At 43.5% G+C, this 23,940-nt stretch overlaps 2 protein-coding genes across 3 annotated transcripts; both read right to left on the bottom strand.

The window, feature by feature from the left end:
* Nucleotides 1–13,881, bottom strand: LOC146711989 (nuclear distribution protein nudE homolog 1-B-like). Its single transcript, XM_085455060.1, has 9 exons — nt 13,624–13,881; nt 12,854–12,977; nt 11,005–11,158; nt 8,216–8,364; nt 5,759–5,895; nt 5,410–5,676; nt 4,282–4,367; nt 3,779–3,924; nt 1–3,429 (listed from the first exon to the last, which is right to left on the bottom strand). Exons 2-9 carry the CDS (start codon nt 12,937–12,939, stop codon nt 3,381–3,383), a joined length of 1,074 nt encoding a protein of 357 aa, XP_085311186.1. The 5' UTR covers nt 12,940–12,977; nt 13,624–13,881; the 3' UTR covers nt 1–3,380.
* A 3,520-nt stretch (nt 13,882–17,401) lies between these two features.
* On the bottom strand, nt 17,402–23,734 carry LOC146711988 (mpv17-like protein). 2 transcript variants are annotated; one of them, XR_014920230.1, is made up of 5 exons: nt 23,342–23,734; nt 22,804–22,874; nt 21,595–21,624; nt 19,588–21,356; nt 17,402–19,454 (listed from the first exon to the last, which is right to left on the bottom strand). XR_014920230.1 is itself a non-coding variant. In XM_085455058.1 (4 exons), the coding sequence occupies exons 1-4, from the start codon at nt 23,646–23,648 to the stop codon at nt 21,141–21,143; spliced, it is 624 nt and encodes a 207-aa protein (XP_085311184.1). In that variant the 5' UTR covers nt 23,649–23,734; the 3' UTR covers nt 17,402–21,140. The 2 variants fall into 2 exon arrangements, 1 of the variants encoding a protein (XP_085311184.1); XM_085455058.1 differs by having other exon boundaries at nt 17,402–21,356.
* Between the last annotated feature and the right edge of the window lie 206 nt (nt 23,735–23,940).

Raw genomic sequence — 23,940 nt, 5'->3', positions numbered from 1 at the left:
TTCTGTGCGTTTCAAGTTTTATTGCTTTTTCAGAAGCAGCGCTGAAGGTAAAAAACAACAAAGGCCAGAACAGGTCTTCAGCACTTCATGTGAGCATGCAAGCACTTCATTTTACAGAGTCACATAAGGCAAAAGAAAAACACCAGAGCCTGTTGCTTTACTCCCACCCTGAGCGGCTACTTATAACAGGTCCTGACTCAAGGCTTGAGCAACCCAACCTACACATCCTCATCCTACATTTTAGTGACCCTACAGTGAGTAGACAACACTACAACATACTTTTTTTAACATAAAACACGAGTAGCCTTCACTGAAGTAATCGAATCTCCTCAGAAACAGAAGATGTTTCAGATTTCACTCCTGGAAAGACAGAAGTAGCCCTGCAGAGGGATCTAACAAACGTCTCCACAGACTAAAAAGTGCCTAAACTACCCGTCTGCCACACAGATCTCACAAATCTCCATCATTAGAATCATCTAACATCTACACGTTAGCTATAACATCAAACTTTTGGACGGAACAAATATTTTTATAAGCATAAAAGCTCATCTGAAATATCCTGAGGGTCGCCAGAGGTACTTTTTGTAACTACCGTTTGCAATCTTTAACCAGCAGGGGGCAGTGTTTCACCAGATGTTGCGGCTGCTTTCCCAGACCTGCTGCACTGTATCCTGGTACAATTTGGGCACAAATTTATAGCAGTTATTTACATTCTGTTGGTAGCTTTGGTTCGTTTTGGAAGGTTAAAAAGTTTTGTTTCTTGTTTGTTTAAATGCAGGAATTTACAATAAGTTATAAAGTTTCACCCTGTTAGAGGCATTAATGTTACCTGTAAATTTCACGTCAAGCTGGTGATTTAAGTGAAACATTTTAAGTATAAAACTGAACTTTGGTCTGAAGGGAAGTCTCCAGAATCATTAGTAATCATCATCCAGGAACGATGAATATCCACGGCTAATCTTTCCTAATGTTTCCACCACACAGAGAAATAAAACCGGTTTTATCGGGTTCATCTTCTTCACCTGAGCGTTATGGTGCGTTCACAGAAAAAAGAATCAAAGTTTATGCAAAGAAGGAGACTAAATTTTGAGCTGGTGACATGAATGGAGGTAAAAATATTTCAGGCGATCAGCTGAGATTCTCCTGACACCCGTCGCTGTTTGAATCTCGAGGCATTACTCAAGTTAACTTGGAGAACGTGGAGAAAAGGAAGACTTCCTGCGAAACTCTGAAAATATGCTACTGAAACGTTATTCCAGCTGTGGGCTGGACTCTTCCTCGTCTCGTTGGCTGTCACGATTGAATAATTGTGGATTTTCATATGACGATTCTTCGATTCTTTAGTGTGAACGCACCAAACGAGGTGGACAATGCTTTCGCTCTGATTTTGAAAGAAATCATTCAGCTGCTTCTTCAGAAAGTTTCATCCTGCAGTCGGACTGCGAGTTAAAAACAGCAAAGTGGTGAAGAGCTGGTTTACGCTGCACTACACTGAGAACAAAGACTACCAGTTACAATCCAGGAGGGCGGAGTCAGACCAGCTCATTATGTCCATCGGTTAGTCTTCGTGAAATAATTGTAGATGACAGAATTATGAACGCCACGTGTGGACGGACAGCCACAAACTTAAACTGTGAGAAAGCCTCCTTCCTCTACAATCAGGTTATTGATGACAAACTGAGCTGAACTCCATAATTAAGACAATAACACTAATAAACCCAAACAAAACCGTTTACTGTGTTCGGCCCACCTCAATCTAGGTTTTAGCCTGACTTTGACAAACTAAAATGAAATTCATGGAGAACTGCCCGAGAACCAGAAGGCAAAGAGTGAACCACAGAACGAGGCCAAAGGGCCACATGGAGCTGCAGAGGAGCCAACTTCTCACATTCAATTAATCATTATAAACACATTTAGACACCTTTGACAGATACATCCCAAAATGGTCACCTGGTGTCGCAGGATCCTTCAAAAATAGTCACAGACAGCGCGTCACCTTTCCGTGACCGTGCTGTCTGTGACTTCCTTATAAAAGGTCAAAGGTAACAACACTATTTCTTCTGAGCTTTGCTGCCTCAGCAGTAAAATCTTCGGTCATGTTAGAGCTGGGCGATATAGACAAAAACATTAATACACATTACATCCTGAGCGGTCACGTGACCGCTCACCAACAGTCTGCGTCCACCTTTCGTTCTGCTGTTGAACATAAACGCTGCTTGTTTGAGGTTCAGTCACTGCGGGTTTAAGTGGAAGCTCTGTTTCAAAGACTTTTCACAGTTGCTCTTTGTGGTAAAACAAGAAGCTGCAACGCTCCACCAGACTCCATTCACAAAAACAGGAAGTTTACCTGCCAGAGCAGAAGCTGCTCATCATTAGTTCGTGTTACTGCACGGCGGTGGTTACTGGCAGAGTTAGTCGTTCAATAGTTTCGGTTGGTTCTAATAAACGTGGTGGCGTGGAAGTTTGGGAAACACCTCTGGGGTATTTCCTGGCTCAAGATGGGCCTTTAGTAGTTGACTTGCCACGCCGCCCTTTTAGTTTAGCTTTAGTTACTATGATAAAGGTGGTTACAGAGGTTTTGCTAGGAAAAGCCATTAATCCCAGCAGCTTGGGGCAGGGTTGTAGCACAGCGGCAGAAACCCTGCAGTCAGTTTGGATCTGAAGTGACGGGTAAATCCGGCTTCCTGCGAGGTAAAAATGTGTTTTTGTTAACGAAGTCCGATTCCCTCTCCTCAAGTTTTCTGCTACCACAGACATTAAGTTAACATGTACCGTTACATTTCAAGTCATTATTCACGCTACACGTAGAAGTAAACCATGTGGATTTTTTGAAAATATATCGACGTATTTACCAAATCGACACATTGCCCAGCCCTAAGTAACGTAGTCAAAGTCTCTGCTCAGTCTGTAAGAATGTGTAAACATATCGTCTTTCTAGGCCACCACGTGTGCTTATCATCTCCTCTCTGTGTGAACTCAGAGACACTCCTGACAGTGGAAGCTTCTTGACTGTCAGGAGGTTTAAAGGCAGTTTTACCCCCCAGTGTGTGCATAAAGGTGCCCGTCCAGTGCTCAGCCATCAGACGTCTCTCAAGCTCACTTTGTGTTTAATCTGAACAAAACTTTTAGAGGGAGAGGGGAAAACAAGAAGATCCAAACAAAAGGAGCTGAGAGGGTCCAGTAGATCAGTTCAAAGCCAAGTGCGAGTGCTGAAAAGAGTCCTGTTAACGAACAAACAAAAACATCCCGACGTGTCTGGAGTAACGTGTCCTCAGAGCTTCGGTAGTCTGTGTCCTGAAGAGGCGACAAGGGCGATACCTGTGTCACGTTCGGGAGACCCGGGGTGGACGGAGACGACGGGCCCAGCAGCACTTTTACTTTCACAGCAGCAGCTTGGATCCAGCTCCTAAATCCAACCTCTTAACGAGCCTGGAAACAACAAGTAAACAGTCACAACCTCCGAACGTCTTTCAGTGCCATCTCTGATCAGACAACAGAGTGAGTATTTCCACTTCACAGGACGGACTTTAATAAAGATCAGTAAATCTGCAGAACAACCCGGGGCTGCAGCATCGTACGTTACAGCAAGAAAATCAGTCGTTCATCTCACTAATGCGCTCGATGCTGACCGGCGAGGAAAGCAACAGTGGAAAGTTTAGATGACCAAACACATGCATCCAAATTTTTAGGCCTCTCTCAGTAATATGAAGGTTCCCCTGATAAGCAGGAGACTTACAGTGAGTCTTACGCTGCCTTTCATGGCTGCACAGAAGCTCACCCCTTGTTGTAGAGGCCGTTGGTTGGATGGTTCTCTGAGGAGCTGCTCTGACCCGCTGCTGCCCCCTGTCCACCAGCGTGGGCTCTGCGATTCACCGCCTGCTCTTGGACATATTCCCGACACGATGCCAGCCTGGACTCCAGACTCTGAACGGAGAAGAAAAAACGAAAGGTTCAAATCTCTGATTTAATGAGTGTCACAAACCACCGGCCATAACGGACCACATGTTCCTGTCATGTGACACCAAGTACCTTTTGTATAATTTTTAAGGCTTTTCTTGCTTTGCTCCCATCTTACTATTGTTTATCTAAAAATATGCCAAGTTACTGTCTTCACTCTGTACCGGTGATTTAAAAACAGAAAGAAAGAAAAATCACTGGCTGTGTTATTCTTCCCAAAAGTCAAAGATAAGTCTGTGTAATGTTTAATGGACTCTGAGAAACTGCCTGCAGCATCACATGACGGTAAGTCAGATGATGAAAAACACGAGCTGAGCTTCTTACCCCGACTTTCCTCAGCAGCTCTCCGACAATGTTCAAAGCAGAGATCCTCGCCGACGTGGTGAGCGGGGTCCCAGACAGGCTTTCACCTGAGAAACAGACACGCAGCTCACAGTGATAACGAAAACAGACGAGCAGGATGACCGATTTACACTCGATAAAGCAGTTAGTTAAAGAAAACATTCACAAATAATCAGATTCATGAATATGATCATCATCTGTAGCCAATTCAAACTTATCAACAATCATCACACTCTTATTGTGAAAGTTCACTGTTGGCGAGTCCGCGCCGTCCTTTCCTGCCTCGTGTTTCTCTGGTGGAAGGGTCGCCCGTCGACAGAGTCGGACTCCACCGGTGATGTCAGGCTAACCAGAACCTGCAGCAGGATGAGACCCGACTCACGGACCCACACGGACCTAAACTGAAGCTGCAGAACTGAGACTACTGCTGCAAAACCCACTCCACAGGATCAGGGTAACCCATGCAGGACAGCTGACACATACAAATAAAGTAAAATAAAAGCTGAACACTGAGCTCGACCCGTTTCTCCTTCAGGATCCACAGAAAATAAACACCAAAGGGGATTTTCTATATTAAAAGTGCTGCTGCAGCCTTTCCACTGGCGGTTTTGTTCAGAAAAGACAAACAAAAAACATCATATTTTTTCTTTCTTCCTGGATACTGTTGCCAACTACAAAATGAGCCCCCAGTATTTTCGGTGTAGTTTCCACCACGGGGCAGCTCAGCAACCAATCAGGATCGGCGCTGATCCTTTCCCAGCAGCAGTAAACACGGGCAGTTTGGTTGGATTTCAGCTGAGCAGTTTGAGCGCTTATCGCGGGCAAATCCATAATTAGCAGCAAGAAAAGAACAGCATTGTTTTTTATGATGCCAGAAGCTTTTATAGTTGTTTTAGTGTCACTAAAGAGAGTTTATCTGTAGGGATCTGAAACTTTTTGGAGCTTTTTCTTGAATCAGGCATAAAGCATGTTCTTGGAATCGCTGTGGCTCAGATACGACTGATTATAGAAGAGCTCAGGTTGTGTTTCAAGCACATTTTGAGAAAGTCACACTTCATAAACAGAGCTGGATGGTAAAAAGGTTAACACCACCACAGAACATAGACTGACCTCTGCTGACGGGGGGCTGCGGGGTGCTGAAGGGCTCTGCGGAGGCGGGGGGTCTGGGCGGCGTGGCGGCGGAGGGAAGGGGCTGGTTAGAGGACGAAGACGCGGGTTTGTCTTCTGTTCTTTTGTCTAACGGGGTGAGAGGAGGGGTGGGCAGCCCAGCCGAGGACGACGACGCTGATGAAGAAGGCTCTTTGGCTGCACTGCTGAAGGACGGTTTCCTCTCCTGTACCTGCTGTTTTTGCTGCACGGCGAGCTCCTGCCTCAGGTCTGTGCAGACACACAAAGAAGTGATGAAGACGAGCAAAAGCAAACACGAACGAAACTGCCGAAGAAAAAGATCTCGCTGCACCTCTGGCTTCGTCCTTCAGTCTCTGGACGGACTCTAACAGGTTCTCCTTCTCGTCCAGCTCGCTCTCGAGGAAGGCGTTCCTCTCTATGACCTGATTCATCCTCTGCTCGAAGTCCTCCAGTGACATGATCGTCGCCCTGAAAGGCACCGAACCAGAAACGTCACAAAACAGACCGTTTACAGGGTCACTGCATTAAAATCAGCGAGTCTGTCCTGTAACAAGAGAGACCAGGAAAGAGGACAGCAAAGCAGACATGGAGATGAGCAGACACCAGAGCCGCTGCAGTTTTGCTGTTGAAACTATGAAAGGTGTTTTTCATGTTTCTCCTGAACTTCTGGAGTTATGAAGGATCAAAACTGAAAAACTGAATAAAATCTGAATCCACCTGTTACTCAGAAAAGATTCATTTATGAAGGTAAAATTGTACTAAAAGTGTCTTTAAGTCAAAAAAATGTCCGGATGTCTGACCGGCCTGGATGTGACAACCAAGGCTTTTTGCCTCCCTATCTGGAACCAGTACCACCGTACTGGCGTTCCCTACCACTGTCACTGGATTTGCGGAAGCGACGCAGGAGACGGGGTCACCGTGGAGGTCGTCTTGTCAAGCTGAAATCCTGGATTTCTCATTTTCCCTATGAGCTCCGCTCCATCCGTGACTTTTGGTTGCATTGCGTGCCGTGGACTCCTGGTTGGTTCCCGTTGCATCTCTCGAAAATGGTCCTGCAACTCTGTCCTCTACGACATTTGTGCTGGCGTGGAGTTGGCAAAAAAAACAAACAAAACAAAAAAACAACCTTCGACCGGTGGATCTGCTTGCTAATGCCTCGGAAGTTTTGGGCCCAGTTCCTCTCAGGCTGGGTCTAATAAATACCAGGTCGGTGGCAAACAAGACCTTCATACTGAAGGAATTCTTTGGCTGTATCCCAATTCAGGGTCTGCAGCCTTAAAGTACGCATTTCAAGGCCGATTACGTCACAGCGGCGCGCCGAAGGCTGTCCCAATTCAAAGGCTGCTCGAAATGCGGCCCTGAAATGCGTCCTTCATTTCCCTGAATTTTAAGGCTGTGGCGGTGTAGACTTCGTGGCCCAACATATCCCAGAATGCATAGCGCGGCGGTGGGTGTGGATAAAATTGCCGAAAAAAAAAACTGCGGATGAGGGGCTCCCGAAGAGTAAACTTTAAGTACTGAATATTACGTCACTTATGTGCAAATGTTTAATAACGAAGAACATTAAACATTGCTGTTGGCCACATGTCGGCAAAGTCATGTGACATTAGTGACGTTTGTACTAACTTGGTTTTAAAGCCTTTACTTTAAAATATACACCGATCAATAGCTGAGCTTAATCCTACAGAGAATGATCAAAGCTCATGTAGAAACAAACAAATGAACAAAAGATTGTCTCCTTCATTTCTGTCAAACACAGCTGTATGACACGTTTCCAGCTGTTAGTATCATGGTTGCTAGGCAACCTGGGCATCGCAACGGAGGCTAGGCCGTCCCATTTCACAAGCCTCGCACTTCCGGCATTAGCGGTCTTTGAGTACGCGGCCCTTGAGGATCGTTGAGGCTGCGTACTTTAAGGCTGCAGACCCTGAATTGGGAGACAGCCCTTGTATCTCGTGTTCTGGATTTGCTCTTCCTGACTGAAACCTGGATTTCTCCCGCTGAGTTAAGCACCTTCATTGAGCTAGTGCCGGCTGAACCTTTTTTAATGTTCTGAGAGCTTCTGGTCGTGGAGGAGGGCTTGCTGCTGTTTTTAAGGCTCATTTCATTTTTACCAGCTGGTTAGTGCATGTTTAAAAAAAAAAAAAAAAAAAGGATTTATTTTACTAATTCATTTATGAATGTTTGGAGTTTTTCCTTATTACATTTACCGATATCTATCTATATATATATATATCTATCTATATCTATATATATATATATCTATCTATATCTATATATATCTATATATATATCTATATATATATATCTATATATATATATATATATATATATCTATATTTTTTTTTTTTTTTATTCTCCCCCAATTATTTTCACTGTTTCTTCTTCTAATTTATTTAATAGGTTATAAAAACATACATTGTTCATATTTTATCAATGTTTTATTTCTGTATATTTAATATTTTGTTTTTGAAAAATATCTTAAGGCTCATTTTTATATTTTAACTGGACAATATCAAAGAACTGATTGGGCGCTGTGATTTAAGGTGGTACCACAATCATCTGATTTAAGAGCATGCATGTTCAAAATGTCATTTATTTAATAAATCAGTAAACCTGGAGCCCTGCAGCTTTTTGTTGTCGTTTCTCTACATTTGTCTTCTGCTGGTTTCGAGCCCGTTTTGGTGGACAGATGTACAATTTTCCAGTTTCTTTTACCTCCACTTAACTTAAATTTCTTCATTTATTTCTGGAAATTCAATAAAACCATGCTCATGCTCCTCCTGACCTCTTGGCCCTCTCCAGGTCGTCGTTGGCCTGCTCCAGCTCTCTGATGTATTTGTGAAGCTGGTCTCGGACGGCAGTGGTTTCAGCCAGGTCTCCCTCCAGGCTGGAGATCTGCCGACAGGCCTCAGAGTGCTGCGTCTCATACTTATCCTGGCAGGAGGGACGAAAATACAAGAAAAATACAGTCAGAGAGAGAATGAGAAGCAAAATAAAGACAGACCTCGGCGGCTGGAGTGGAGCAGATCTTCAGGAACTCTGCTTAAACCTCAACAAATATTCAAGAGGATTGATTTCAGCTTTAAAGGCAGAAATAAATGAATAAACTTTTAGTAAAAACAAACCGTTTCAAGAATCAAATTCACCAGAGAACCTTTCAAATGCCTCACAAATGAAGAAACCACGACTGAAGGCATAATATTCAACCTTTATAAACAAATGTCAGACTTGAAGAGCTTTTTTCGCTCGTTTTCAATCCAGCCTTTAGACCCGAGCTCTGTCAGAACCTTTTGTTTGTCAAGCTGCTTCACACCGACCTACGAATCATTCAAGCATAAAAGGCTCCAAAGCTAAAGCGACGAGTCAGTCAGACAATTTAGCAAAGAACCAAATTTCATTTGTATCTTCGGGCACTTGGTTGCACCCAGTCTGTCACAAAAACACTTCACATGTTCACATTTCTTTAGTCGAATCTTTTATGCCAGGTTGAAAGTTTGGGCTCAAATGTTTGATTCAGCAAAGTGTCGCCATGTTTCAGTTCTTCAAAGTCTGGTCCTTCGCTTACTTTACTGGAGTTATTTTGGCCTTGTCAGAAAATAAATAAATAAATAAATTCTCATCCAGCACAGCAAAAATCCTTCCAAGATGAAGCCTTTTCTGTGCCGCGAGACCATCTGAACTCTGTCTCTTATTTCGTACACCTGGAAGGTTTTTTTGTGGCAGGGTTCGCCTCCAGGACGTCAACATTTTCTCATATTTCTTGTGAACGACAGAGCAGCCAGTGTTCAGCATTTATTTCAAAACCTTAGTCATGAATCGTGCTGCATATTTAGATATTAATATAAAAAACAACATCTAAAAGTAAATTATTCTGCATTTCTCTCTCCAACGTTTTGGTGACACCACCGTCCCCATCGATGCTGCTCACACAGGCAGCAACGCCGGAGCCGTCTGCACAGACGCTCCACAGAAGTCTGGGTCCAGCGTCAGGCTGCTGCGTTCTGTATGACGAGGAGAAAACGGCACCCTCATCATTACAAGCAAGCGTCAGGGTTGATGTTGGCTCTGAGCAGTGAGCGCAACAGCAGATACAGCTGTTAACCGTCTTATCACTGCAGCGTGTGGGGACAGTTCACCATCAAACACAATGGCATGACGTCATTTTCACTGTGCCTGGCACCGGGGGCGCGGCGCCCACCATGAACAAACTCTGCGCCATTGTCCCCTTTTTGCTTTTTAACCGAGCTCCTCAAAATGCCGGCGCACACCCGGCTCTGTGCACAGCAGCGGGACAAACTAATGAGATTTGTACCAAGGATCTTCTGGAGGTACTGCCATCCCCTCCAGACACAGATGGAGCGCAGGAGGCGTCAGCTGCCTCTCTCTGGCCTGAATCGATCCTCTGTGAGAGCGAAGAGCGCGCTGCTTACGCTGAGCAGCGGCTCCTCTTCACTGCAGGCAAACCAGAGCCAGAAAACCCGACTCGCAATCAGCTGAGCGATATGAAAATCCTCATCAAAGCCGCTTCAACGGTCAGTCGGCTGAATGCAAATTCAAAGACGGCTGAACACTTTAGTTCAAGTTTAGATACGGACTTGCGTCACAGAAGCTCCTTTCAGAGTTTCTGCAGGATCTTAAAAGACAACATTTATGCTTTTTAAACATCAAACACTGTGAAAAATTAGCCATATATCCGAGCCTAATACAGGTTCGGTCACCAGTGCAATAACCCTTTCAACATTTACTTTGTGTGAATAAAGTAAACAGAAAACTGAGGAAAGAGTGAATTGAACAGAACTGTCTCATTTGTGGTTTTCACTACTTTTTCTTTATAAATTATGAAACTGACTCCTATAGCATGGCAGCTCAGAGTAAAGCTACTGCTATTCCACATCAAGATGAGCCAGGTGAGGTGGTGCAGGTATTTGATTAGGTGGAGATTCTCTTCATTTTGCTTCGTCAAAGATTCTCATATTTGAAATCTGCCCATTATTTTCTGTGTTTGAAGCGCTGCATTTCCTCAGCACATTAACATATTCACTTTGACTAAAAAATGATGTGCATGTCTGGAAAATAAGCAAATGATCCTGCAGCAACTACGTCACTATTTGTGGAGGAATTTTGAATCGAAAGGACTCTGAAAGCTAGTTGTTAATGTGAATCTCGGTGTACACGGCTCCAGATTTGCACTTTTTGCTGATTTTCCATCTCGTTCAGCTGCACGCTGGTAGCAGACTGAACGGTCTTGTTGCTACAGTTACGCACCAAAGTCACTTTGAAGATCGTAAATGTCTGCAGCTGGTCGCAGACCTGCTTCCTGTGCTGAAGTTCATTGCACACAGTTGCAATAATTTTGGTCATGCTGTGGTCTCCCACCACCGTTTCCCCCACTGTGACTGTAGCTTCAGAGAATCAAAGGGAGTATCTTGAAAATCAGGGCTCTGTTGGAGGTCTTCTCTGCTGCTGAATGCTGGAAAGTTTCATTTCTTCATTGGTGGAGTCTCAGTTTTCAGTCTTGAGTTAGCTTGGAGAGCTGAGATGCAGAATACTGAGAACTCCTTGCGTCTCCCGTACCTTATAGTTTTCCAGTTCCATGCGCAGCCGGTTGTTGGCAGTCAGAAGCTCGCGGTTTCGCGTCTCATACTGCTTCAGCTCCGTCTCCAGCTCCACCTCGTAGTCCCGACTCATCTGCTGGAACTCCTGCAATTCCTCCTGAGCTTCCTCTGCACTGAAAACACAGAACATGCCCCGCATGTTTGTTACCGTTGGATATTTTCACTGCAAATCAATCCCAACTCATAAATGAATACAGCTCGGGTTGTGAGTTTGGTTCTTCCAGTGAAAACAATCAGACCAAGACGATGTTTAAGACAAAGATCTGGATCAATTTAAACCAGATGCAGCTGGACCCAACTTGACCAACATAACCACAGTCAGCATTATGGGAAGCTGTTTAACTGGGGGAGGGGGTACAAGCATGTTGGGATGCTGTGTAAAATAAAAATAAAAAGAAGGCGGCCTTCATTTGCAGACCTCCCTAATTACAAATAAATGTTTAGTCTTTGACAAATCTATTTTCACTTTTCATTTGATTACAGCAACATGTGTCATGTATCAGTAAACTGCAAGAAGACCTGCATCAGCGATGGTCTGGCGGAGCATCAGTGCATGTTAGATTGGTAATATGAACATCTGTGAAGGCCCCACTAATGCTGAACGACATATGCCCCGAACCCTAACTCAGGCTGCAGAGAAACATACAACCTGTTATTATTTGCGTGTTGCTCAGACTCCAACACACAGCTCCAGATTAAACCATCCCGCCTGCAGTCTGAAAGCTCGTACTAGCAGGCAGCTTTAGGACCCAGGGACGCAGTATTACACATGCGGTTCACCACCATGGTAACTTACGCTCCAGACCTAACCTGCTCAGAAGCGAGAACACAAATCAACAGGTATTAAATCACTTTCTACTGGCCAATCAGCTCTCTGGAAATGTGCATCAACATTGCTTGAAGACAAACAAGGCCTCAGCACCCAGATAGTAAGAGCGTCTGAAGTTTATAAGAGCACCAGTAACAAACAAAGATCCACTGAAGCAACGTCACTGCTGCTTTTTGTTCCGTTATGTACGATTTAAAAACCATTTTATTGTTCTATGAGCCTAAACATGTAAACTTCAAACGGCGTTCTTACTTATTGATAACCCAAATTTGAATTTTTCTTTTGTGTTCTTTGCTTTCAGAGCGTTAAAAACTCCTAACGATGGAGCAGAAATGATACAAAATAAAAATACAGTGAGATTAACAGAAGACTTAACTTATACAGTCATGCTTTTAGTCAGCTTTCCTTCTGGGCTTCAAATAAACTTTATGAACATAGCAACAGTTTTCCAGCCCGACTGAATAAACCTCGTAAAGCCAACTCTCATTCACACGTGTCCACATGCCCTAAAAATCAGCTGCTGCCAGCAGACCTCTCAGTGTTTCTGCTTGGTCAGATGCTGCAAACCCTGCCTCGGCTACGCTGTTAGACCCCAGGTTGATTTATTTGTGGATGTTCGAGTGAAGCCAGATAAGGAAAAAATATCCGGGGTATGTTAAACGTGCTTTAGCGGCCCCTGACCGATCACCTGTCGAAAACATTTGGCACATTATGAAACAAAAACCTACGACAGCTGGGAGTGCTGAAATCCAATATCCACTGAGAACGGAGAAACATTTGGTTTTCTAAACACTCTGAGCGCTGATAAAAGAAGAACGTGATGCAACACAGTGATAAACATGTCTCACTCCCAACTGTTTTTAAACACGCCACCAGCGGTGAATTTAACGTGAGATTAAGATACACATCCACTTCATTCTATATACAGCTTAGGGTTTATAAATTAATAAAATTATAAGAAGATCACCAGGGGCCATACCTCTGTTGGTGCTTGGCAGCCTGTTCCTTCCAGTACTCCAGCTCTTCCTCCAGGGACCCAAACACTGGAGGCTCCCGGTCCCCCATCTCTAGGGCAGGCTCTTCTCTCACACACCAACACTAGTCTGTGGGCAATTTCAATAAAGAGCTGAACTACTGTTTGAAAGCGGCCAGTTTATCTTCATTGTTACACAGGCTTGTGAAAAAACAGGACCTGAAGCAGGAAATAAGTTGAGATGATTCTTGTGAGTTTTCGCAATAATCCGGCACGAAAAGAAGCAGAATTTATACAAAATAAATCTGAACTTTCAGAGTTCGCTCGTCGCAGCTATCCGTGGTGTAAGGGCGTGCTTGGAGAACATCGTTCAGTTTTAAGTGCAGTTTATCGAACACCTGAGTGTATGCCGAATTAAGGAGCATACCGCGTTGCGTCCAAGAACGTAATAATATTTCCAACTTCCACAAATAGTGTAAGCAATTGAACTAATGTAAACGATTTTAAATGAAAAACTTACATGGAGTCTGGTCACACTGTGAGCGAGACCAAAAAAGGGAACTTAATGAGCAGTAAGACTTGCATCAAAACCTAGAACTTAGTTTATCTTTTTTTTCATACTAGTAACACATTCCTTTAGAGTCGTATTGGTTTTTAACTCGTATACAACAAAGTTAGATGACTGCAAACAAGCCACCGCTAGCCACCTAGTTGGGCTAACGGAGTTTAACCATTTAAATCCCCGCTGAGACTAACATATGACTTCAGCTACTTACACTCAACAGTTGTCTCCGTTCGACGACAAATTAACCAGATTGAACACTTCTCTAAATCTTCTCCATGTCTTCTTTAACTTGTGGCGCTTTGACGATGAAATTTCAAGCAGAATCGTTCAAACAAACCAATTTAACGGACTCGCCTTAAGTTGGAGAACCGCAAAGTTGCTGCTCTTTGGGAAGACGTCGAACAATACACTTTGCCATTCATATTGTCCAGACCAATCCACCAATCAGAGGTTACAAGGGAGCCTCGTTGCCTCTCGCTATTGGTGAACTGTCTGTCAATCAAGGACTGGCAGGCGGGGTTTATAATTATTGTCCAATCACAGTAATGATATCAATGTAGAATGGGGGAATCTACCAAAAGGGATCTTAACAGTCCCAAGAGTCTAGACGTTTTTGATGGATTACCAGAGGATGCTGCCTTTAAGTGCTGTTGGAAATGTGTCGAAAAAACAAATATTAAAAAGTTCTAGAATATAGGCATGTAAAAGTTATTAACAAGACCATTATTATTTTTAATTGCAAAATAAAAACATATATAAATATATTTATGTTTATATTTATTTAACAATTTTTTTTGTTTCATAAATAGCTGCCAGCCATAAAGAAAAGTGATAAATTCAGATAGAGTTTGTTTGTTTTTTGAAAGGGTGGTAAATTATTTTTGCAAAAAAGTTCAGGAAAGCTTTTATTTTATTTACTTGTTGTTTATTTTGTGTGTGCGTTCTACTTTAAAGAGCCCCTGCTCACGACAGTCCTGTGTTTGTATTGCATATTGTTAAAAGATGGCATTTAAATTATTTTTGTATTCTCTTGGAGTGCACCTTAAGTTTTCTTATTGTTAAAGAAAAAAGTACATTCATAAGAAATAATATTGTTTGGAGAAGATAATAATGTACCATCCATCCGGCATTTGTCCAAGGCATCCTGGTCAGATGTTGAGCCAATACTGAAGGATGCAGCTGTCACTTTTAGAAGATGCTTATTTCTGCTACTGGTATCTTGGTTCTTATTCTTTCAGTCACTACCAATAATGACGAGGATACTGGTGAGGTCACAAATGTAGCTCAGCTCAGAATCTGTAAAACAAAGGGCTGGTGTGACAGGACAGGATGGTAGTAACAGGGTGAGACAGAAGCCAGACGGCTAAAGGAAGATTCGTTCATGCTTATACTTTTTTGCAAATGTATATGTGCATGTTTTTTTGTTTTGTTTTTTAGTAGAGCTATTCATTTATTTATGACCTCATTATTTTGGCAGTGCTGGTCCCCCCTAGTTGCCTTTGCAGCTTCGGTCTCCCTTCATCTGTCTGCAGGCATCCCTGGCTCTGTGGCCAATAAGACCACAGGACGAGTGTTGTCACCAAGTACTTGCTCAAAAGAAACCTCAGGGTTTCTCAGTGGAAAAAAACCACTTGTTGTTTTCACATAACCAGACAAGGAGCTGTGTGATAAAGCTGAAACTGTGTGGATGTGTGATTTAAAAAGAGATCAAGAAGCATGTTAAATATTCAACTTCTTTGTCTGCTTACTTCAAGTTACTTTTATTTCTGCCAACCCAAATGTGAGTTTCAGCTTTTTAAAACAATTTTATAAAAACCAAAATCACTTTCCAACACTGGGTGGCAACAGAAGCTTCATCATGTGATCACTTTTTTACTGAGATGACGTCATTAATGGTTATTTATATTAACCATTGTGTTTTTTTTTTTTGTATCAGTTACTAAACCTGTGCTTAAATTTAAGTCCTCTGCAGCCGCCCCCTCACAGTCTGTCGCTTATGTTTCCCAGGGTTAGAAAAGAAGGGCACTTGGCAGCGTCCTTCACTCTGATTGGGTAAAAATTTCACTTCCTGTTGATGGGGTCAGAGGTCGGAATGACTGGGTCAACTCTGTCCTTTTGCAAAGGGATTAAGGAGGCCTATCTGATCCTGGTTAATCCACCCGCACATCACTGGAGCATAAAGCTTTTATACACACACACACACACACACACACACACACACACACACACACACACACACACACACTGTACCCTTGCTTCATATCTGTGCTGCATGTTTTGAGTCCACACACTGACAGCAGATTATAAACATGAACATGTGACCGTCACTGACATTAGCGGCAGTCTGGTTAAAGTGATACATCTCTGTTTTAAGAAATACTTTTATTTGCTTTTAGAATGAAATCTATTAAAAGACTGATGTCAGTACTGTGTGTTGGTAAAATCTAACTTTAATTTTATTCACACTTGTTTTTGGAGTTTACTTACTTATATTAGTATTAGTTGTCTGTGCTGAGCAGTAGAGTTGACTAAACTCATTTAAAGGTAATAATTTGTATTAAGAATACTTCCTCTGTGGTGAGAACAAAGACTCACTGGGCTGTTGATGTTTCACCTCAGATCTTTGATTTAGTCTTCACTTCACTATGATGTGTTTAGACGACCACGTTTGAGACTTCTGCAGTGATCAGTAACTTTAATAAATCCAGCTTTCCTGTTGTCTCTGCAGCGTATGGGTCACAGAAAACAGAGAACCCTGTCTCTGAATCGTAAATATTGTGTACATGCTATAAAGTAAATATCCAGCCCATTTATAATGACGCTTTCTTACGTCAGCATGAATTTCTTCACTATAATTTAGCTAAAAAATATATTTATCTGCCCTGCGACAGACTGGCGACCTGTCCAGGGTGTACCCCGCCTCTCGCCCTATGACAGCTGGGAAAGGATAAGCGGAAGCGAATGGATGGATGGATGGATAATATTTAGCTCTTCCACTCTTGTTTACCGGTACATTAAGTGACTTATCCTGTTATGCACACTAAAAACAAAACAATGCATCAATCCTAATTTAAGGTTAGCTAATGTTTTAAGACTCTTTTTAAGAGTTTGTATTAAAGGTTTTAATTAAAGCCAGTCTGTCGATTTTTACAGGATAGCTCGATCTGGTTAGACAAACAAGTTGCCAGAAATTGGAAAACAAAACAAAAACATAAACTTAGAGTGATGTACTTAAGAGTCAAATCTTAGAGAATACTTAGACTAAGTTAAAGTGTTTATTTAATCATTTTAGTTTTCATTTTTGAGCACTGCTGGGAAAAGACTTTGAGCATCAGATTCCAGAAACTGGCCTGAAACACCTCCTCGTGGTGCTGCAGTATAAATAGACAGCGACTCTTTAAGATTCCTATATTTAACTGTTAACTGTGGGATGATTCTGAGACTAACACAGAAAAATTCATCAGAATGTATTAACTGTTTTTCATTTAACTTATATAAAAAGTAAAACCTCTTATTGGACGATAAATTCTAGAAGAATTGGTGCGTATCCTCGTGAGAACCTCGTGAGATTCTAGTCGCTGAGGAAAAAAGTATCTTCCAGATTAACTTTTTTGTGATTTCCTGCCCTTTTGGAGCTAAACAAGATCACCAAAACACATGAAATATCACTGGAAAGGCCACAATGTCCTCTTTTTAGCACATCAGTACTTAGTGGGGTTGCTCAAATAACTCAAAAGATAGAGACCTAAAAGAAATGTCCATTACAGAGGACATAAGTGAACAGGCTGGGTCTCAGGAGGGTGGAAACAACATTTACTCCACCCCTGTGACCGTGCCGCTAACTGTGGTCTTTATCTGCTCCGGGAACCTGTTTAATGCTCAACAGTCCAACAGCCTCACTGTTCATGGCTTAACTGGGACACAATTTTCCCATCGCATCTCATTCGAATCAGGACAATAACCCCGTCCACTGGAGACAACAGGAGAGAGCTGTTTGACCGGTTTATTGGTGTCAGGTTTACTCTGTGAACACGTGTCAAAAGGACGCACAAAGACGTGGCCTCGTTGTGAAAATATTAAAGTGATGGAACAACAGAACAGCTGAGGTCATCACAGCTGCTGTAAACTAGTCGCTGTAAGATCCTAGTGATAACTTTTATAAACCACTTTGCAAAATAAATGAACATTTGTTGAGGTTTAATGTTCTAAACATGGAAAACAGGATTTCTAGGTTTATCCACTGAAGGGCTGTTTTTCATTTGATACATGATCTCATCTGATAACACCAAAACCAAAAGTCTTACAGAATCAGTAAATCTAAACTCGTGTAACTCAGGTAAGTGATGTGAACACAGTAAGGTTTCTGGGCTGATGGCAAAATACAGAACAGTGACAAATTAAATAAAAACCAGTGAAACCTGCGAGGGAAGGCTCGCTGCCTCCTGCTTCATCCTGTGAAGGAACGCTTCCCTCTGCTGTTTCGGGGCCTAGCAGGGCGTTGGGATGAAGATGACATTCATCACTAGCTCTGGCCTTCACAGTCACATGATCTCAACCCAGCTGACCACAGGTGGGAGATTTTGGTTCAGCACTTTACTTTTCCTTTAATTTGTCACTCACCTGTATTGGATGGTTCAAGTAACAGAACAGGATTCAAATGTTGTAACTTCACATTTCAAACTACCAAACACAGCAGAAGTGGGATGCACTGATACGTATCCTGCTCTAATAACTTATAATGAGCCCTCTGGGTTCCCTCCAGGCCTTCAGTGAAGTAAAGTAACCTTCTAGTAATGGTCTAACTCTTCTTCTTGTGTATCTGTATTGATACAGATGTTTTCTGGTAACACCGCATCTCAGGAAACAGGACATCAGGTCAGTCGCTTCTTCTCCACATAAACGTGAGGTTTAGGTTACGTTTGCACGCTTGTAGGGGCAGGAAGGGAGGAGGTAAGGAGGAAACATCTGTAATTCTACTTGTGCATCAATCCATTTATGATCTCCCACCAATCCAAAGTTGTGTCCAACTAGCAGCAGGCTGCCCAGGCCAGGTGTTCTTAGACCAAATGAGCTATATAATCTCTCCAAGAAGGTCTAGGTCTAGGCCAGGGTCTCATCCCAGTTGGGTGTGTCCTGAAATCGGCCAAAAGGAGGTGCCCAGGACACATTCTAGCTGGATGCCCAAACCATCTCAACTGCCTCCTTTAAAAAGGTCCCCACCACATTTCTAAGCCACCTGATGCAAGTAACTGACAGTCATCTATCTTTACTGTCTAACTGCTCACCTGCCTGCTCGATCCTTCATGTATATTTATTTTTAATATTACTTATCTAGTGGCATTAGCGGGTATTCTTTTAAATTCTCAAGTTTGATTACTTTGACATTTACTGAGCACAATCACACAGAGTGAACCTTTCTGAGTTTTTATCCTGCAGATACGTCAGTGCATCCCAGCGCAACTACGTTTTTAATTGTACATACACACATAAATATACAGCAACACACATCTTTCGTAGCATTGATTGTAACTGATGGCAGTCACCAGTCAGCCAAACACATCTGCAGACTTGTTGTCAACAGAAAAAGGCACGACTGGTATAAAGCAGAAATATCAGCCCTTGAAACTGGTCTCAGGAGCTCCGCTGAGCTGCAGGCTCAGATCAGATCAGGAACCAGTAGCTGTGGCTCGATATGTCAGATAAAACGTCCCCGTTTATTTCAAGTGAAACCTGCGATGTTTGAAGTCGAGACGTCACCACAGCTGCAAACATCTGCTGTTCAGCTTTAGCCCTGCAGCTGCTTTAGTGCTGATTCATCGCTGTTTGCTTCACTTTGGTCCAGAGCAAAAATAGACTATATTGCCAAAAGTGTTCACTCACCCATCCAGATCATTGAATTCAGGCGTTGCATCACTTCCATGAGCACAGGCGTGTACAGCCAAGCACCTAGACATGCAGACTGCTTCTACAAGCATTAGTGAGAGGATGAGTCGCTCTCAGGAGCTCGGTGAATTTCACCGTGGTACCGTGATAGGATGCCACCTGTGCAACAAGACCAGGCATGAAATATCTTCGCTACTAAATATTCCACAGTCAGCTGTTAGTGGTTTTATAAAAAAGAAACGTGGAAGTGAGTGAGAAAGAGAGCAACTCAGCTACAAAGAGGTAGACCGACCTGAAATCACAGGTCAGCGGATGCAGAGGTGCATAGTGAGCAGAGGTTGATCGCTGGTTTCCATGGCAACCAAGCCTTGCATCACCAAGTGCAATGCAAAGGGTCAGATGCAGTGTGTAAAGCATCTAGAGCAGCAGAGATGTGTTCTCTGAAGTGATGAATCAAACTTCTCCATCTGGCAATCTGATGGACGAGTCTGGGTTTGGTGGTTGCCAGGACAACAGTACTTCTCTCACTGTATTGCGCCAAGTGTAAAGTTTGGTGGAGCGGGGATTATGGTGTGGGGTTGTTTTCAGGAGCTGAGCTTGGCCCTCAGTTCCAATGGAAGGAATTCTTCATGCTTCAGCATACCAAGACATTTTGGACATTTTCATGTTCCCAATGTTGTGGGAACAGTTTGGGGATGGCTCCTTCCTGTTCCAACATGACTGCACACCAGTGCACAAAGCAGGGTCCATAAAGACGTGAATGAGTCAGTTTGGTGTGGAAGAACTTGACTGGCCTGCAGAGTCCTGACCTCAACCTGATAAGAGACATTTGGGGTGAATTAGAGCCGAGTCTGTGAGGCAGGCCTTCTCATCCAACATCAGTGTCTGACCTCACAAAGGTGCTTGTGGATGAATGGTCAAAGGAAGGAAGAAGAGCAAATACTTTTGGCAGTATAGTGCATCTCAGCAGCTTCTTGGTGTGTTTCTAAGCTCCCTGAGGTTGAATGGTGACGACCAGCAGCCTCATTTGACCCAAAAAAAGTCTCAGCTACACATTAAATAACCTGATCTAATGAGTTTAAATGAGCCTTCATGCTTGCCTGAGCAGGAACCAGTTTAATGACCTTGACCTTGACTCACAGTGTACTCGAAGTAAATATAATAACAAGTTTTCACACCGAATGAACCTTTGCAACGAGAAATGAAGGACAAGCTTCATGTTGTCGCTTGTGCACAGCTAAATCGTATGATTTACCATTGCTTTATATAAAGATGCAAAATAAGGGAGAGGGTTTGAAGAAAAGTGAGCAGAGCTGCGGGACTTTTACCTATGGTTGCTCCAAAAAGATTAAAAATGCATGAAAAAGGACGGACGCTTACTGAACCCTGAGGCTGACCCTTGTGGATGTTACCAGACTGATCTAACCAAAACTGACTAAAGAGTTCTGGGTACCAGCTGGAGTACTGCATTAATGTGTAGCTTTAGAAGATTCTCCTGTAGCTGTGAGAGCCTTTAAATTGGTACGCAAACAACATCATATTTTCATAAATCCTAAAAACGTTCATCGCCATAAAAAGAATCAATAAAACACGCTGGACTCATAAACTTCCTTGACAGACTCCTGCCTGTCAATCAATGCCCTTAATTTAAAAACTCGCCTTCAAAATCTACATCAGTCAAACCTTGTGACAGACAGTGAGAGTATTCAGTGATTTTGCTTTCATTCGCTCCTCAGCTCTCATCGTGCTGGTTTAAGTGGAGGTAACGAACTCTCGGTCTTTCCTCCACGGCTCAACAACCTGAATGACTGAAGCGGCTTCCTCTTCCATTCCTTCCTCCTCGCTTTAGTTTTCCCGTTGGGTCTTTTGCTTCTTCCGGGCCAGCCGGGCCTCACGCATCTCCTCCAGAGTTTTACGTGGGTCCATGATGAACGCAAAAGCCACTCCGGCCGTGCCATCGCCGTTCTGCCGAGAGAAGCACAGGAAGGTGGCCCAGAGGAAGGCGCAGCAGCCCATGAAGGCAGTCCGCATGTACAACGGCATCAGGACGAAGTTGAGGAACTAGAAAAGTAGAAGCAGAGAAGAGGACCATCATGGAAAAGGGTCTTCTGAGAGGTTTTCCTGTCAGTGGGGTGCACACTGTGATTCTGAATCTACACACTTCATGTGAAAAAACAACAACATTTACCAGTAAATAATATCAGACAGCACAGCAGCAAAATCTCTGATTTTTAGTTCCACTCCTCTGAGATTTTTATTTTTTCTGACTTTAAACAAATAAAAATGAAAACAGGCTCACCTGCATGAATGGCCAGTACATGAGTCCAGTCTGAAAGAGAAAACAAGACACGATCAGAGTTTCCATCTCCATGCACACCTGAGAGGATCCCAGGGAGAGGCCAGGGATGAGTGTAGAACTGAGGCGAAGGTGCTGTGATTGGGATGCTTCCGTTCATTAAAACATCGCACACAGAGCTGCCAAACTGCACGCAGCAACATCTGTTGCTTTACTATTTAAAACATTGGTCACTGTGGATCCTTCCAAGGTTAGAAAAGAGGACATATCTCACTCGCAGTTTCAATCCACTCACTTAACGCAGCTTGAAATGGAGAGTCAGCAGCAACGCCTGCACAACTGCACTTCAATTAGTGTGTGCAAATTATTATACTCCTTAGAGTATAATTTACACAAAGGTGATAAAGCAGAAAAGATCTGAATAAGACAGAGATAGAAGGGAGACACGCCAATCTCAGAAAAACAGTGAAGCATGGCCACCAAACATGGTTAGAGCTCAGCACTGAAGCTAAAAGACTGGGGTTAGAAAACGTTACATGAAAGAGAAGTTAGGTTTAGGTGTGGGTTACAAGTTAACAGAGGGGGAAGTGCAGCAGCAGCATCCTCCTCTGTCACACTGATCCTCTGCATCTCCTCCTTCACTACATCCATGAACCTCCTCTGAGGTCTTCCTCTTCTCCTCCTGCCTGGCAGCTCCATCATACTTTGTCCAGTAGATCCTCCCTCCCACCTCTGCACATACTCAGACCACCTCAGCCTCTCGAACTCTGAGCTGTCCCTCTGATGGACTGATTTCTAATGGTGCTCACTTTTGTTGTTTAGTGTGTGTGTGTGTGTGTGTTTAGTCACTGTTTTTCAAGATATTGTATTATGCATAACTGTTGTCTGCGTGTGAGGATGGATGACTCACGACTGCAAGTACAAATAAAGCAACCCGAAGCTGTTTTACTGTAATCACAGCAACATGACACTATGAGTCACACTTGGCAGGACGTCAGCTCCTGAACGTCCTGAAACCCACTGACATTTTTATCCTCTGGCTGAATTACCCCGCGTGCTCTCCTCCGGGCGCCGAGCCCACTGCGCAAAAGCAGAAGTGCCGGTGGCGTAATCTACATTAATCCGGTTGTGAGCTGGCAGCGGCAGAAGCTACCGTGTGTGAAAGAAAGGCGACTTTCCTTCGTTTCGCGCCGCTGCTGAAGCGCTTCTCACCTTCCAGGTGTTGAAGAACTTCTCCCTCCAGTCCTCAAAGACGTCCTCCTTTCCCTCCAAGAAGCTCACCCCTGCGAAACAGAGAGCAGGTTTAAGGCACGGCTTGGGACGTGCGTCTTTACGCACAAATGTAAAAACTATGGAACAAGACCTCACCTTGAACACTTTAGTATTTGACTGAGAGACAACCTTGACCGGAAACCACTTCACCTTCACACTCATTTAAGATGTTAGAGTTTCATTCACAAACTGACACTCTTTAGATTTTATAGTAATGGTTTGTCCCGATTGTCCAATTATCACTCATTATCAGCGTCATTCTGCGTCTGCGCTCTGGCTCCGATGGCTGGTTGACATTTATAGTTGGAAAAATAATCAATAACTCTCATATTTGATGTTCCGACTAAAGATAATATTTGCTGGCTTCAAACAAAAGCGCACTGAAGGGGGGGTGTACTCACGCGCTTTGCTTTAACACGAAGCAAACTCTCAGTTCTGTAACCCTTAACGTGGATAAAATGAAAGCTGCCCATCTTACCGGTGTAGAAGACACTGGTGGCCAAAGGCGACGCGAAGCTTTGGTCCAGCAGCAGTTTGCGGAAAACCATCCCGGCGGACTTTCCAGGGAAGCGCCTCTCCAGGGCGCGTAGCCAGAAGTAGTTAAAGTTTCCCTGGAAGCTGATTGCCACGATGGCGACATTGCGAGTGTGTTTCCAGTCCATGTGCTCCTTCTGAGCGATGAGCTGGTGGACTAGGTCACCGCCGGCGAATAAGCATCCGTACAAGGTGACATTAGCCAGCCAGGGGAATCGCTTGGCGGCTTCTTTGAGTACAGCTCTCCTCATCGTCTTTGGCACCGACGGGGACGCAGGTGCCTACAGAATGACCTGCCCTGAGTGGTTTCACCTCAGCAGTCAGGATGCAGGCATACCGGTTGGATTCGTTTGGCTAGGGCCTAGTGCCAGCCTACTGGACGACAGGACGCAATCCATCAGTGCGCCGTAATCTGGGAGGGATTACACGTTTCCGCTGGCAGCAGGAATATCGCACATCATCAGATCTCAGATGAGAAATGCCCAAAAAACTCCCCGAAAAATGCAATGCATAAAACCTGCCATGGCTTCGCTTTGGTCACGG

This window comes from Copadichromis virginalis, linkage group LG4 (assembly GCF_057382275.1).
Source record: "Copadichromis virginalis isolate Kocher_CV1m ecotype Utaka linkage group LG4, C_Virginalis_male_GT1.1, whole genome shotgun sequence".
Classification (NCBI taxonomy): domain Eukaryota; kingdom Metazoa; phylum Chordata; class Actinopteri; order Cichliformes; family Cichlidae; genus Copadichromis; species Copadichromis virginalis.
The sequence above is the reverse complement of the archived record's forward strand: the minus strand, read 5'-3'. Positions and strand labels throughout refer to the sequence as shown.